At 36.0% G+C, this 15,914-nt stretch overlaps 1 protein-coding gene across 1 annotated transcript; it reads right to left on the reverse strand.

The window, feature by feature from the left end:
* Nucleotides 1-13,047: 13,047 nt before the first annotated feature.
* LOC124895190 (protein NODULATION SIGNALING PATHWAY 2-like) lies at nt 13,048-14,989 on the reverse strand (the record flags this gene model as incomplete). Its single annotated transcript, XM_047405632.1, has 1 exon — nt 13,048-14,989. A coding segment is annotated over one exon (1,599 nt), but the record flags the coding sequence as incomplete, so codon positions are not given.
* Between the last annotated feature and the right edge of the window lie 925 nt (nt 14,990-15,914).

Genomic DNA, 15,914 nt, shown 5'->3' on the forward strand with positions numbered 1-15,914 from the left:
TTATCAAACTTCCATGGAAAATCTCAAATCACATATGCATGATTTCAACCATTGAAGTATATAGGCAAACAATTCCCATGACATAAAGAAAATGACTTAGAAATCATATTGAAAGCAAGTTATTAGCATTTGATTGAAAACCCCCATTTAAAAGCATGCATGTTCATAAAAACTACACCCATGAGATTTTAGGATAACCTCACTAACCTATATTTCGAAGGATAATAGGTGTTTCTTGAAGCTTGGAGATTGTTGATTCCAAATATGTAATTATCTTTGAAAACCTACGGTCAAATCTTTAACTATTTGGGTTTTTATTTTGAAACCCTAGAGAGAGTTCTTGAACAATTTGGATGAATGAAGGTGTATTTTGGGGTCTTTGGAAACTGAATTTCATGTTTCTGGATAAATAAGGGTGGAAAAGGACCATTTTGCCCCAAAAAAGGAGTGTCTAACTCACCAGAATTCCTTACATAGGCGGTGCTTATGCTATCGCCTATGTTTACACAGGCGCCGCCTACTACTTTGAAAGGCCATAACTTTTTGCTCGGGTGTTGAATTTTAGCAAAATTGGTATCGTTGGAAAGATAACTCGAAGACCTATCATTTGACACATAGTAGGCTCTATAATTTGACATATACAGAGAGTTATGGTCCATGGAAGCTAACACACTTTACAACGTCCACTAAAACTTAGTCAATCGAAATAGTTTCAACTCATCCTTGAGTTGAAGGACCTCTATGGTCTAAATTCAAGCTTGAATGGATTCACATACTATGCAATTAATTAACATGCCATATTGGCATAGGATTTATGGCTTCGGGATTATCAACACATCGAAATCATGGTTTTTATTCTAGTCCAAAATGTGGGGTGTTACATTATATCCCCCTTGGGATCATTCGTCCTCGAATGATGGGTAAGAACATATTGAAGATTAGAGGTATGGAATAACGCGGACACGGCATGTCCTCTAATAAAGAATACACTGATTTGAAACATAACAATATGGCTGGAACTACTGATGTTCTAAATTCTTACACCGAACATGCATATCTGATGCATGGAATACACGACTGAAGCTACACATAAGCTAAATTCTCATAATGAACATGCATACCTGATGCATGGATTTGTTACTGAGTTGTTCTCATGAACGCGGAACTGAATACACTGATAGGCTGAACTTTTTCTATTGAACATGCATTTCTAATACATACATATCTGACTGAACTGACGTGTGAACGTATGACTGAATACGCAATGACAACTGGTGCGGAGCTTGTAATAAGAATCTATGTATGCATCTGAATGGGGTATCTCCTCCTTGGGACCTTATGTCCCTCTATGAATATTCAATTCACTAAGATACTCGGAAAACTGAGGCGATGCATAGGGCACCTACGAATTGAATCATAACTGAACATCTGAAATCTGAATTTAATGCATGATGCATGAACTGGGCTATACTCATAACTACTGGTATACTCTATCTTGGAATAGTAGCATGTCTTATTAGCCATACAGACTGAATTATACTACACCCTCATACTTAACTGGAGTATCTCTTCAGCACAATTCTCTTAAAAAATTCTAGCGGTAATAGGGAGCCATGAATCTTGGGTATGGATTACACAAAACATCCAACTGAGGAAATCACAACATTGACACTACTCTGCAGTCTGGAAGACATATAACTCCTAAATTAGGATAGAATTTTCAGACCTTAGGCAATACGACTTCTTAATTTCAGGCTTAGAGCACTTCCCAAATATCCCTTAACTATACTATTCCCTATAAATATCATATTCATTCAACTCAGCTTAAAATTCTCATATGAGCATTGACAAATCTTTCTACTAATGTCAGAAATAACTTAATCCCTTCGCCGTGATAAAACCTAACTCTAAGTCACAAAAAAAATACAACATGCCAGACCACGCTATTATTCTAAACCATATGATGCCACCTTCTATATCTCCTTTAAAGATCATATCCTAAGTATAACATGCCTTACCACTTCAATGACTACTCTGAACTCTTAATATGAAGTCGCTAATGAATATTACGAACTTCCACTACAATCCCAAAATATCATTCAAGCCTAATTTATAACCACATGTTAACTTCATGGAAACCACATATAAATACATACTTCACATAGTTTCTAAACTATTGTCAATATAACTCCCACCCGTTACCCTAAGAGATACACACACAAACTTTTCCACTAACCATCACATGTATCAAAGACTTGTCCCCAAATCTTACTTCATACTTATGGCCATATCTAGACAAGCATACTATGATCTTCTATCAACAAGAACATTTACATCATCACCACTATCATTGCATAAGGCGGGTCACAAAAAGGTTAAAACATAAGACCCTGAAACATGAAAAGATTTTTATACGGGACTGAGCACACTATAAAGAATGAGTACATATGTCATGAGTTGCATGACCTCAACTAGAGTTCATAACATAAGGGATGTGATTCCGACTACTTGAATGAACAAGAACTCATTATCTTGGAATTGGAAAAGTACGTGACTCTCTATCATATACCGGAATCATGAACTATTATCACAGAACTGAATCGTAAGGCATGAGTAAGCATCCGAATATCTAAGAAAAAAAAATACTGAGGTAGAAATGGGTTGAGGTTCACCCTCACTTTCTGAAGTTCTAAATCATACTACATCACTACTAAAATCTAAGAGCCTTACTTGGTCATTCGTTCTATCATCTCCCCCATGGCTTCAAGTCATCATCTAGAGTTTGGGAGATCCTTTACTAGATTCTAACTGAACTACACTTACTGTACTCCAGGGTCTGAAAAAAATAAAAAATTGACAATACATGCATATCATAGAACTCAACCCGAATGACTACCTTCTGGGATACACTCTATCTTTCCATAGCCGCCAATAGTCATAGTATAATGCTTGCACACTTATTTCTATCGGTTCAACCTTCAAAACTCTAACTTAGATTCTAACACTTAACATGGATATCACCAAGCCTTTGATGAACCATACCACTTCCATCCTAGCATACTTATATTGCTACTCCAAACTTATATCTCTCTACCATGGGAATCGAGATCACATTAAAAGGCTCAACACTATAAATCAAGGCTCCTTAACTTGGCTATCTAGAACATCATATACCATCTAACTAGTCTTTTTCAACCTAGCAACTCCACGGTACCACTAGTCACACACAACATGTAATAGTCTTAGAGAAATGCCACAACTCCATATCGCCTTGGGCATACTTACACACCATACCTACAACATTATACTTCATTACGAATCAATTTAAACTTAACCCATTTCATACACCATTCAAGCCTATTAGATCACTTTCATATAACTAACATCATTGATCAAGATATCATCACATCCACCTTTATGAACTTCAACTGTTCAAACTTAATGTCTAGTGCTAAACATGATTTTACAACCCAACCTTACGCATGATTCTCACTTGGAAACCATGAAATAAACATCAAGAAACACTAGTACACTACAACTTCATAACAACAATAATCGACCTTGACCTTACGGTCTTCCTTGTCATAATCCGTTAGCATGTACTATTTCAGTACCTCAAGCCTACTAATTTAATCCCACAAGACATGCATCATCAAACTCTTGCCACTATTTACCACCACACCATTTAAATTCAAGCCTATAGTTTAGTATCAATCATCTACCACCAATGAATAATGCAACATAATATAAATATACTAATCCATCAAATTGGGATATTCTACCCAAATATCTCAAAAATCTACTACATACCTTCTCACAAGTAGCACTAGCTTACAACTACCAACAAAAGAAGGTCAAGGGGTAAGGTCACATAATAGACATGATCAACCTTAATCTTATATTATAACCCCATACAATCTTTTCTACTTATACGAATTTCTCACCTCATACTTACTCACTCAATCATACATTTAGACTGCCTTCAAATTCCTCAAACAACTATGAGTCTATAATCATAACTTACTCGCTAATATATCCATTTTCACATTCAAGCAACCAACAAATCACCCTGACTAACAACTCTTTCTTTACCTTCTACTAATAACACACAAGGACGAATCACTTCATTAGCAACTCTATCTCATGCAAACAGATTCAGCCTTACATATATTAAACCAATGAAAGAATAACAAGTTGGACAACAAGTTGCTAGTGAATCAAAATAGGCCTCACATGCCTTTACTAGACTTTGGTTTTGTATTTTAAACAAGAAAATGGGATGAATGACAAGTCAACTATGCTAGTGAATCGAAAGAGCCCCACACAGCTTCACTAGACTTTTTAGTTTCATCAACACAATGATAAAATATTTTCAAGAGATAGAAACTTGTCACACAAAATTCCATAATCTAAGAATACACATCTTACTTTGCATAGATAAAAAATCTGAGTCAAATATTTCCCCCATAGATTATGATACAATCCATACACGCTACTAGCTACCAACAGGTAATGACACTGACACATTAACTTATACTACTATTTGGGTGGAAATACAATTCCAACACTCCTACTACATATCTTTTCCCTCAAGCATGACATCTGTAACACAAATTTCTGAAAAGGGCTGAATATACTCAATACAGAAGGCTGAAAAGCACAATTTCGTCAAAATCAAGGTTCACACTAGAACCCATACACTCTGAAGCAATAACGGACTCTTCTCAAGTCCTTGCACAATTTTAAGATCTTATATGATGCGATCCGAAGGGACAATACCATTTAGACTCTAAACTTCTGCACTTGAGTCGGCCCAATAATGAGACATGTCTGAGAATATTCGAGTTAGGATAGAATTGGGATGACTGTTACTTTCGTATGGGTGACACCATAGCATGAATTTGAGTATGAAAGAGGAACATTCTGACACTATTTCATGAACTAGAACATGAAGAAAGAGAAATATTCATAAACGCCTAGTAGCCTCCTGCTTATAAGTGTGATGCGCTACACATCCATAAATAAGAATCTACTCGACGCGATTTCGCAGACACCTTGGGACCAAGAACCATGCTTTGGTATCATGTTTTTCACGACCCAAACCCGGGCCTAGCTCTGAGGAGCATTTCGAACCATGAAGGCTTGAAACACCCCTATCTGTCTGGTAATCATGCACCTAATTCATATGATCAAATTAATATGAAAGAAACACAATATAAAGGAAATATGGTCAAGAATCATATGAAAATAGGAAATAGTGTCCCACAATCTAAATCAACATCTCTAAAACCGTCTGTGAAATCTCCACTATATGACTGAAAAAATGTTCAACTAAAAATTGGGACAAGTCCCCCAGCAGACGCTAAATCTGAATATAAGATAAAAGAACTGCAGGACATAAGACCTTCCAAAACATAGAAGGCTCACCACTTGTCTCTGCAACTTTGTCTGAATGATCTACTGATTCTCTTGACCCCTAGACTGGGCCTCTAAACATGTGAGGTTAGAGAGGGGAGGGGGTCAGCACAAAAGTACTAGCACGCAGAGATATCAAATCAAAACATAATATTTTTATAAAGTATAGTTGAGAGCCATTATAAAGCAATTTCGTATCAAATCATTTGAAAACACATGGGTGAAATGCAATAGTTTTTCTCAACAATAATGAAATACAACTGAGCCAGGTGGAATACCCTACATAATTTACACCAACAGTCAAACCTCAGTTGCCACCGAGATTAGAGTATAAGTAAGGGACAGACACACAAGATCACACGACATGGTGTCTTGACCCAATGGTAGTGCCCAAGATCACTTGGACCGAGCTCCTACCTATATTCCCTATTTTGGAATGACATGAAGTCAAGTACTCAAGATCACTTAGCCTAGTACCAATATTCCATGTCGGCAAACACGTTCTTCTAGCGATGAGCCCTTGTGTCTTAAACGCCTTCTTCGGGCATCCACCTTTCTCATATAAAATCAATGCATTCAAATTTTCTCTTATTCAATCACATATTGTATTTTGAAGGGTATCATCATACCCGAGTTTCAAGACATCAATATCACATCCACATATGCATAATCATGTAAAAATCAAGGTGCTTCATCATTTACAAGTGGTGAACAATATTTATTTCAAATTCATGCTCTCTTTTGTTGATCATAATATAATATGGAGTATCGAAACATTTTTATGGGAATTTGAAAACAATTTATCATTCATATTTATCAAACTTCCATGGAAAATCTCAAATCACATATGCATGGTTTCAACAATTGAAGTATATAGGCAAACAATTCCCATGACATAAAGAAAATGACTTAGAAATCATATTGAAAGCAAGTTATTAGCATTTGATTGAAAACCCCCATTTAAAAGCATGCATGTTTATAAAAACTACACCCATCAGATTTTAGGATAACCCCACGTACCACTATTTCCAAGGATAATAGGTGTTTCTTGAAGCTTGCGGATTGTTGATTCCAAATATGTAATTATATTTGAAAACCTACGGTCAAATGTTGAACTATTTGGGTTTTTAGTTTGAAACCCTAGAGAGAATTCTTAAACAATTTGGATGAATGAAGGTGTATTTTGGGGTCTTTAGGAACTGAATTTCGTGTTTATGGCTAAATAAGGGTGGAAAAGGACCATTTTGCCCCAAAAATGGAGTGTTTAAGTCACCAGAATTCCTCACATAGGCGATGCCTATGATATCGCCTATGTTTTACATAGGCGGTGCCTATGCTATCACCTATGTTTACATAGGCGCTGCCTACTACTTTGAAAGGCCATAACTTCTTGCTCGGGTGTCGGATTTTAGCAAAATTGATATCGTATGAAAGCTAACTCGAAGACCTATCATTTTACACATAGTAGGCTCTCTAATTTGACATATACAGAGATTTATGGTCGATGGAATCTGACACATTTTACAACAACCACTAAAACTTAGTCGATCGAAATAGTTTTAACTCGTCCTTGAGTTGAAGGACCTCTATGGTCTAAATTCAAGATTGAATGGATTCACATACTATGAAATTAATTAACATGCCATATTGGCATAGGATTTATGGCTTCGGGATTATCAACGCATCGAAATCATGGTTTTTATTCTAGTCCAAAATGCAGGGTGTTACAGTCATGATGTTTCTGTGATTTCCTAAGTCACATGGCTGACTGAGTTCTATAGATCATGGCTTGACTGAGATTATAGTGATAACGTGACATGAATCTAGGCACACAACTATATTTTTTGGGTACAAGTACCCCAGGACTCGATGAAAGAAAACTGACACACATAACTGAATTGATCAAAAAAATGGAGTCCATAATTCACCATATCATAAGTAGGGGATTTCACACTAAGCATAGTTCTCAACATCTTACGTATGGAAGAGAAATTCATACAACATGTGTATACTTTCATATCTTCAATATCATTCTCAATCAATATCACACAACAACGTATATCAATCACGTGAAATTCATGTGAAATCATAAAGCATAGAGCATGGACTTATCATTTAAGCACTATTAAATCATGGGACATGAATTCTATCATCCTAGGCCTTTTATCAAACACTTTGCATGCATTCTTTTAGCGTAGATGTGTTTTCATGAATTTTCCCATTTTAAACCACATAAAGTTCATGGATTTAAACTAACGAACACATATACTTCATGAAAACACCTTTAGATATCATATTGAAACTTAAACAACAATAATCTACATCTACATGGGCATATCACAACAGTACAATCACTATATAATATTTAAAACACGGTTCTTGAGCTCTATGAAAGAAATGGATCCATAGATGAACACTACACATACCTTAGATAGAAGATTCTTGATGATTGATGGAGAAATTTGCTTGAACTTGAATCTCCAATTGAAAACCCTAATGTGTTCTTGAGAGGATTTTGAGAGAAAGAGTATGTTTTGGTGAAATAAGGGCTTAATTTCATGTTTATGAAATATATATAGGGGTGGAAATATGACCCAAATACCCCTTTAGATGTGTCATTTAATTTCTGTAAAAATTACCCAATTTGGGCCCTCAACGCGATGCGGAGATATCGTGTTGCCCCCCGTTTGTGACCTAGAAACTCACCGCAATGCGGTGGAATCACAAAGAGACACTGGAAATTGACAAATGTTATTTTGTCTTATGGCGCGACGCGCCACTGACTAAAATGACGCTGCTGAAACTTTAAACTGCCAAAACTTCTTCACTGGGTGTCCATTTTAGGCGAATTTGGTATCGACAGAAATCTTATTCAATTATCTACAATTTGGAGGGTATAAATCTGCCAAAATTTCACCTATAAATCATATTATGCTCATTCAAAGATGAACTATATGAAATCACACACGAAAACTTGGTGGATTCAAAAGTTCTTAGCTTGGCTTACTCTAACTGACTCTTATGAACATGCTTAACACATCATAAGCTTTATTATCACTAGGATACTTATCATAATTCATGTAATCTAATATGAATCACAGGATATGAGGTTTTATATGTAGAAACAGCGGTTCATTTTCTAGCTTAGAAATGAACGGGGTATTAAATCACTAGAAACAACTACAAACTAGTACAACGGTTACATGAACAAAAGATAGGAAGTGTGACATACAATATTATAAACAATAATAACCAAGGTATATATTCAATACCAAGACACTTAACACTCATAATATCAACACCAATACTCTAAGATGACCCAAGAGGGTGTCCACCTCTCAATTACCAAGGTTTTTAACAATGTTTTGCAACACTAGCGATTCCACACTAGTATCACCCTAGTTACGGTTGCTCTCACTCTCTCTATAGGAGTTTCTTTCAATAACATTCAAAAACTAAGAAAATAAACCCTACAAGGTTCTATTTATACAACATTACAAATAATAGAGAAATGACAAAAGAGCTCTTTTATTAAAGGGCTCCAAAAACAGCCCCTTAAGTGCACCAAAAGGATGGTTTTGGGCCTCCTTCACACTTGGGCTTATGCACTCTTCCTAGTGGTCTTAAAAATACTTAAAAAGTATCCAAGGTAATGATCGTACTTATCTCATCCTATCCATCTTGAGAGAAATTTACCCACAAATTCACAACCTCACCTCTTTTACAAAGACACTTCACAATCTTCTTCACATGGACACACATCTTCTACATCTTCCTCGCCTTGCATTTTAACCTCTTCTTTCTCTCCATCTTGAGGCTTTCCATCAACCTTAGCTGATTCAATTACTACTTCTTCCCCAAGATAGTACAATTTTTCCTTCCTTAGGATTATGTTCCTCTTGTTTGGGCACTCACTAGCTTTGTGCCCCCACCCTTGGAATTTGAAGCATTGAAATCCCTTGGAATTAGAAGTGGAAATTGGTTTACCTTCATACCTAGTGGACTATTTTGGGGTAGCCTTGGTGCTCTCGATTTGGACAACCATGAATGAGCTCTCTTTGAGCTCCCTTTCAATCTCTAATGCCACTTGGAAGATGCCGTCAATGGTGTCAAATTTTTGAAGTGTCATGCGAGTGGAGATGTCCTTATTCAGCCCGACTTTGAAGCGCACGATATCATGACTCACTTTTTCTCCTCGGTGATCTAGTTTCAACATCAATTGTTGAAATTCGTCCTAGTAAGCCATGATACTCTTGCTCTCTAGCCTCACATTGTACAATTTGTCTAGGAGCTCATGTCTATAAGTATTGGGCAAGTATCTTTGCCGAATAAGGTTCTTCAACCAAAACCAAGGAGGAGGTTGTCCCCCAATCATCTCATTCCCAAATCGTTTAACATACTCCCACCATGTATTAGCATACCCTTCGAATTGAGCTATAGCTTAGCAACTTTTATTTTCTTTGGTGAGATCATTATGTTGGAAGATCTTGTCACAAGACGGCTCCCATACAAGGTAGTCTTCGGGATCGCTCTCACCTTTGCAAATGGGAAGGCTCACTTTGATGGAATTAAGACCTATATCTCAGTTTGGATGGCTATCTCTCATCTCTTGTCCTAACTCCCCATGTCTACACCTCATTCTTTCTTCCCCCAAGTAAACATCATTATACAATCCATAACCATCATTTTTTCCTCCCCTACCATAGCCCTCAACATGGATGGGTCTATTTGGGTTAAGTGGAGCTTGTAGTGGCGGGATTGGATATGGATAGTGAGGTCTTTGGTCAAGTGGAGTTTGGATGAGAGAGTTCGGGTTTGGTGGTGGTATTTAGGTTCCAAGACCTTCTTGTTGGAATTGGTTGAGTGGAGGATGGTTTGGTTTGTCTTGTTCACGGCTTCGGGAGTAAAGATTGGTTGGATTTGTGGCAATTGGTGGATATAGCATTTGGTGCAAGGTCTCGGGAGTATTAGTTGGGAAATTGTTTTGAGGGGTGGAAGTTTGACTCCTTTGTCTTTCCACACGTTCTAATCTCCCACTGATTAATGCCACATCCGTATCTAATTTCTTAAGACCCACATTCAAGCTAGCCACATCTCGGGACATAGTTTCAATGCGAGCCAAAATGAGATTGATGGCATTATTGTCCATTGTTTGAGCATTTGAAGCCTCAGGTTCCATTGTGGTTGTACAGAAAATAACCCTTCAAGTTATAGTCCAACAAGAAACCCAATCATTCTACAACATCACACACAATAATACAATACAAATTCTCCAAAACAAAACACACGTTAGTTCAAAGCAAACTCCCACAATGAGATCCCACCTTCAAGTTTCTTCAAACTCAAGCTCAACAATGGTGGATGGCTCAAATAACCTCCAATTTAGCTCAAATTTGAACCCTATACTCCTATAGTGTTAGAGAACACAAATCTAACTCCAAAAAATCAAAATCAAAAACTCAAAATTTGACCTAGGGTCAAAAACAGGTGTAGTACCTTTTTTGGGGATTTTCAATTTGACACTTCTTTTTTGTTCAAATTTTCAATTTCTAGACTCTAATAGTGTTAGGGAACAAGGATCTAAAACTAGAAACACAAAAATCAAGTTTTTTGGAAAAACCCTAAAAACGTGAACCGTAGCTTTTTTTTTTCTTCCTTTTCACTTTTTTTTAAAGTTTCAAGATAACAATCCCAAGATTGACTTTGTTGGAACAAAATCAAACCTCGCTCTGATACCAAATGATACAAATCGACCAAGGAAAGACACCAAAACATCCCACAAATCACACAAAATAGTCCACAAGGTACAAGAGACCAAACGGCTACAAGATGACAACTCAAGAACCTAATATTACAAGTTATTCAACATCAAAACAGCAGCTACACCAGAAGAACAATATGATAACAATAGGACCGAAACATAAGAACAATGTAACAATAACACACGACTTCACTAGAAATAACTATAAACTAGTACAACGATTACAGGAACAAAAGATAGGAAGCGTAACATACAATATTACAAACAATAAAAACCAAGGTATATATTTAATACCAAGACCCTTAACACTTGTATTATCAATACCAACAATCTACGATGACACAACTGGGCGTCCATCTCTCAAGCACCAAGGTTTTAAGCAATGTTTTGCAACACTAGTTATTCCATACTAGTATCACCCTAGTTACAGTTGGTCTCACTCTCTCTAGATGAGTTTCTTTCAATAACATTCAAAAACTAAGAAAATAAACCCTACAAGGTTCTATTTGTACAACATTTTAAATAATAGAGAAATGACAAAATAGCCCTTTCATTAAAGGGCTCCAAAAGCAGCCCCTTAAATGCACCAAAAGGATGGTTTTGGGCCTCCTTCACACTTGGACTTATGCACTCTTCCAAGTGGTCTTCAAAATTCTCAAAAAGTGTCTAAGGTCATGATCGTATTCGTATCAACAAACTACAAACCACATGCATCATTGCCAATCCCCTATGGTCCTCGTCGTCTCAGTATCAAGTACCGGATCACCATTCACGGGTAATCTATACAACACCTCAACGTTAGATGTTTCACCTATTCTAAAGTAGAAAGTATGTGTTTCCGCCAACACTCAACTAATGAAATGATCAAACTATGACTAATAGAAGTCCTATTACATCTATAAAAATCATACAATCCACATAATTTAATCACTTTTAAAACTCGTGGATGGATAAGATATTTTTCTACGTGCTTCCAAAAACTTTCATCACCGTTTCTCGTATTAAAAATCACAGCAACACTTCCATCCCATATATCCCGTGACCTATGAGTGAGTTGTTCTGTTAATACAGATGGTTCAAGTGGCCCAGGATCCAACTTGTATAAACTACTACCAGACATAAAAAAAGTACCTATACATAAGTTAATATTTTTATTATAATGAACAAATTAATCAGCCATAAAAAGGAAAAAATTATTCTCTTAAACATGAACAATTGTCTACAAACAATTTTTTCACAATAAAAAATATCCCAAATTGAAAGGAAATTTAAATCCATCTGTTCCGAAATCATAATTTAGAGCATAGTTGGCTAATTTTTGAGAAATATGAAAGTTTAAAATAGAGAGTTAAGTTGAGTCTAGGAAAATAGAGAGTAAATTCATACCAAAAATAATACTAAAGAAGCACCCTTTCTATGGCGCTTGAAGCTAGGGTTCCGCAATCCGAAACACAGCTGAACGAATAATTGCTTAGATGGATAAAATTGCACTTACAATCGCATCAACCAGTTGCTAAAAAATCAGAGTAGCCAGAGTAGTCGAAAGACAGAGATGAGAGAAAAATGTTTTTTTTTTCAAAATTAGGGCACTGGTTACCCCTAACAGTATTTAGTGTGTCATTTTTATTTGGTTGAAAAAAAAAAAAGATAACAGTAGTCACGAATTACTTATAAAACGTTACTTACAGTAGCATTTTATGGTCTGTTAAAAATCCATGCCGTTAGTTTTGACTCTTATAGTTTTTTAATAAAATAATAAAGTAATACGTTACTGGGAACAAAGTTTATACTAGTTTTGTAAAATTAAAAAAACATATTATTTTGATGAATTGATTCAAAAAATGGCTTATTTCGGCCAACAATTTCCTCTACTGTCACTCATAACTAATTCCACGGGATACCTGTAACATCACCTGTCATTTACAACTGTGGTTTTTAACATTTGACAAATTTATACTGGTATGTACACTGACAGGCTAATATTAGTATGGACTCCTATGTTGCTCTGATTCTCCAAAAGATTGTCACTTCTTCTAAAAATACACAATTTTGAAGTATCTAGCACACACCAATTGATATTTTTTAAGAGTTCGAGTAAGATAACACTTTTGCACTTCATAGGAAAATGCAAGGGACGTAACGGAAAAGAAAATGACATAGAAAGAATTGTAGTTTCTCTATGTTGTTTTCTGTTATTGTCTTCTTCTTCTACATCTAAATTGAAACTCTCACCAATGATGTCCCTTTCCATTCCAAGACCATCTCATGCTTCCGTTCTTCTTCAATACTCACCCTAAATGGAGTTCCTCTTTCATTCACTAGTTCTCTGGCTTGTAATAGATTTTCTTTGCTTACTCTCTTAACCTGCAACCCAATTTCTTGACAAGAATAGGATACACTTCTCTTCTCTTCCCAGATTTTTATCCAAGTAAATGAGAAGACTTGAGGTGCTAGGAAAAGGGACTGCATGGCAAGTCTTGTTTGTGCAAGATAAGCTGGAAAACAAAACTCCAGTGATTCTAAAATCGATTGGTAATACATCAAATTCTTGTTAAAGAATGCAGAATAAGTATAATTAGGGTTGTGACTTATGTCCGTTGCTTCCCCATCACTAAAAGTGACAAGTCCTTTGTGAGTTGAATACTTGGCTAATAACAATTCTGTAGCTAGTTTTAGAAACTCCAGTGCATCGATTCTGCACATTCTTTTCCCCATGTGTGGGAGTTTAAACATACAGTTGAAAACCAGCCATTCACTCTCTTTACCCCTTTTCTTCATTCTTCTCAATTCACTTGCCAATTCTTCAATTGTCATCTCCTCAACTTGTAATCTTAGGCCAAAAAGATTTGTATAATCGAGAAGTCTTCTTTTTGTCTCCTCAAATCTCCACTGATCACTGGTTGATTGTTCCTCAGTTTTCTTTATGGATGTGCATCTCAAAGCCTTTCTTCTTTGCCCAATGGCTTCAATAATTGGAGGCCATTGAATCCATTCCCCCATGTCAAAATCCACTATGTGAACGGTTTGTGCATCATCAGGCACGACTTCTATAATTGCTGAGTTAGCAGTAAAATGAGAAAATTTCCCTAATGGGAAAACTTGGTAGAAGACCTTGAATGCTGTGTCAATAATTTTACCTGATTCTTGTCTCAAGTAACTTCCTTGATCCTCTATTTCTTGGAATAATTTAGAAGCAACATGTTCCAGCGATTCACCTAAAGGATTTATTTTTCCCTTTATGCTTCTTATGATCACTTCTGCTAGTTCCTTGTGACCATTCTCCATGGCCTCTCCATAATCTGCCAATAAATGATGAAGGCTCATTTGGATATCCATTTCTCTAATATTTCCTGGAAGTATAAGTGAAGTAGTACTATTTGTTAATGGCAAGAGCTCACAAGATACTCCTGAAAGATCAGGACTCCATAAATCTCCATCTCTTTTCATTTTAGAAGAGATGTTGTTCATATTTCCATATCCTACACTTTCATTATCATTCAACCATCGACAGACATCATTGAACTCCGAGTCATCCATAGGAAGATCAGTAAGAACATTATCATCTGAAAAAAGGGATGTGAAATCTGAAAAAGATTGGGATGTGAAATCTAAGAAGGAAATCCTAGAGGAATCTTGATACTTGGAGTTGAGTGAAGGATAAGTTATACCATGTTTTCCATTTTCATAATCACTTTGGATGCCACAAAATTCAGTTTGATGGAAAGTTGAACACCATGAGTTGTGAAAAAAGCTCTGATTGCATCTTCTTGATGCTTTCTTACTGGGAAAGAAGAAATTTTTCTTTTTTTTGTAGGTTTGTGTTTCAGTGTTTGATCCGTATGATTGGGGTAGGTATATATATAATATAATAGGGTGATTTTTAAATTATTTCCGTTGAGAAGAATTCTCAAAAAGGGAAGTCATGACAATTGAAATTCCAACTTAGTGACATCTAGGAAATTTTGAGTTTTACATGGGCTTAAGTCATCGACAGATCTTCAAACTTATCACAAAAATTCACTTAGACCCTTCAACTAAGGCCTTTACCTATCAGGCTCCTAATCCACCCGAATTTTGATCTAATTGGACCTTTTTTGTCCAATCAGCTAAAAGCTCAAGTGTTTGTAATACACACGCGATGATGTGGTAAAAAGGGCAAATTGAAAGTTGACACATGGAATTGTGAGTCCAATAATTATTAAAAACTAATTATAACTTTTTTTAAAAAATAAAAATAAAAAATGGTCCCCTTCAACCCCCATCCCACCCATCCCCTTCAACCCATACCTCACCCTCACCCCCACCCCACCCTAACCCCTACCCCACCACCACCCCACTTGCTCTTTCATTTTCTCTTCATTTTCTTGCCATCTTCTTCTTCATATTCTATTTTTTTTTTATATCTGATTTAAGAGAGTGAAGATAGTTAAAAAACATTTTCTACTACCTTTCCCCCCAACCCAACCCCTGACACCCTCTTATCATCTTCTTCTCCATTTTTATAAAAAGTAAAAATCTACAATTTTTTAGAAATCTTATTTATTTACCAATCTAATTCATATTTATTGTTATTTTTCTTGTTCTTGTGTTGTAGGTTCCTTAGAATTTAACTTCTTTAATAATATCAAGTTATCCCGAAAAAATGAAGTTTTGCCGAATCAAATTTACTCCGCAAAAAATAAGAGAAATGTATTAATATGCTAAAGTTCATGGCTTTCACTGCATTTTTTTAATTGAA

Source organism: Capsicum annuum, unplaced genomic scaffold (assembly GCF_002878395.1).
Source record: "Capsicum annuum cultivar UCD-10X-F1 unplaced genomic scaffold, UCD10Xv1.1 ctg80523, whole genome shotgun sequence".
NCBI classification, from domain to species: Eukaryota; Viridiplantae; Streptophyta; class Magnoliopsida; order Solanales; family Solanaceae; genus Capsicum; species Capsicum annuum.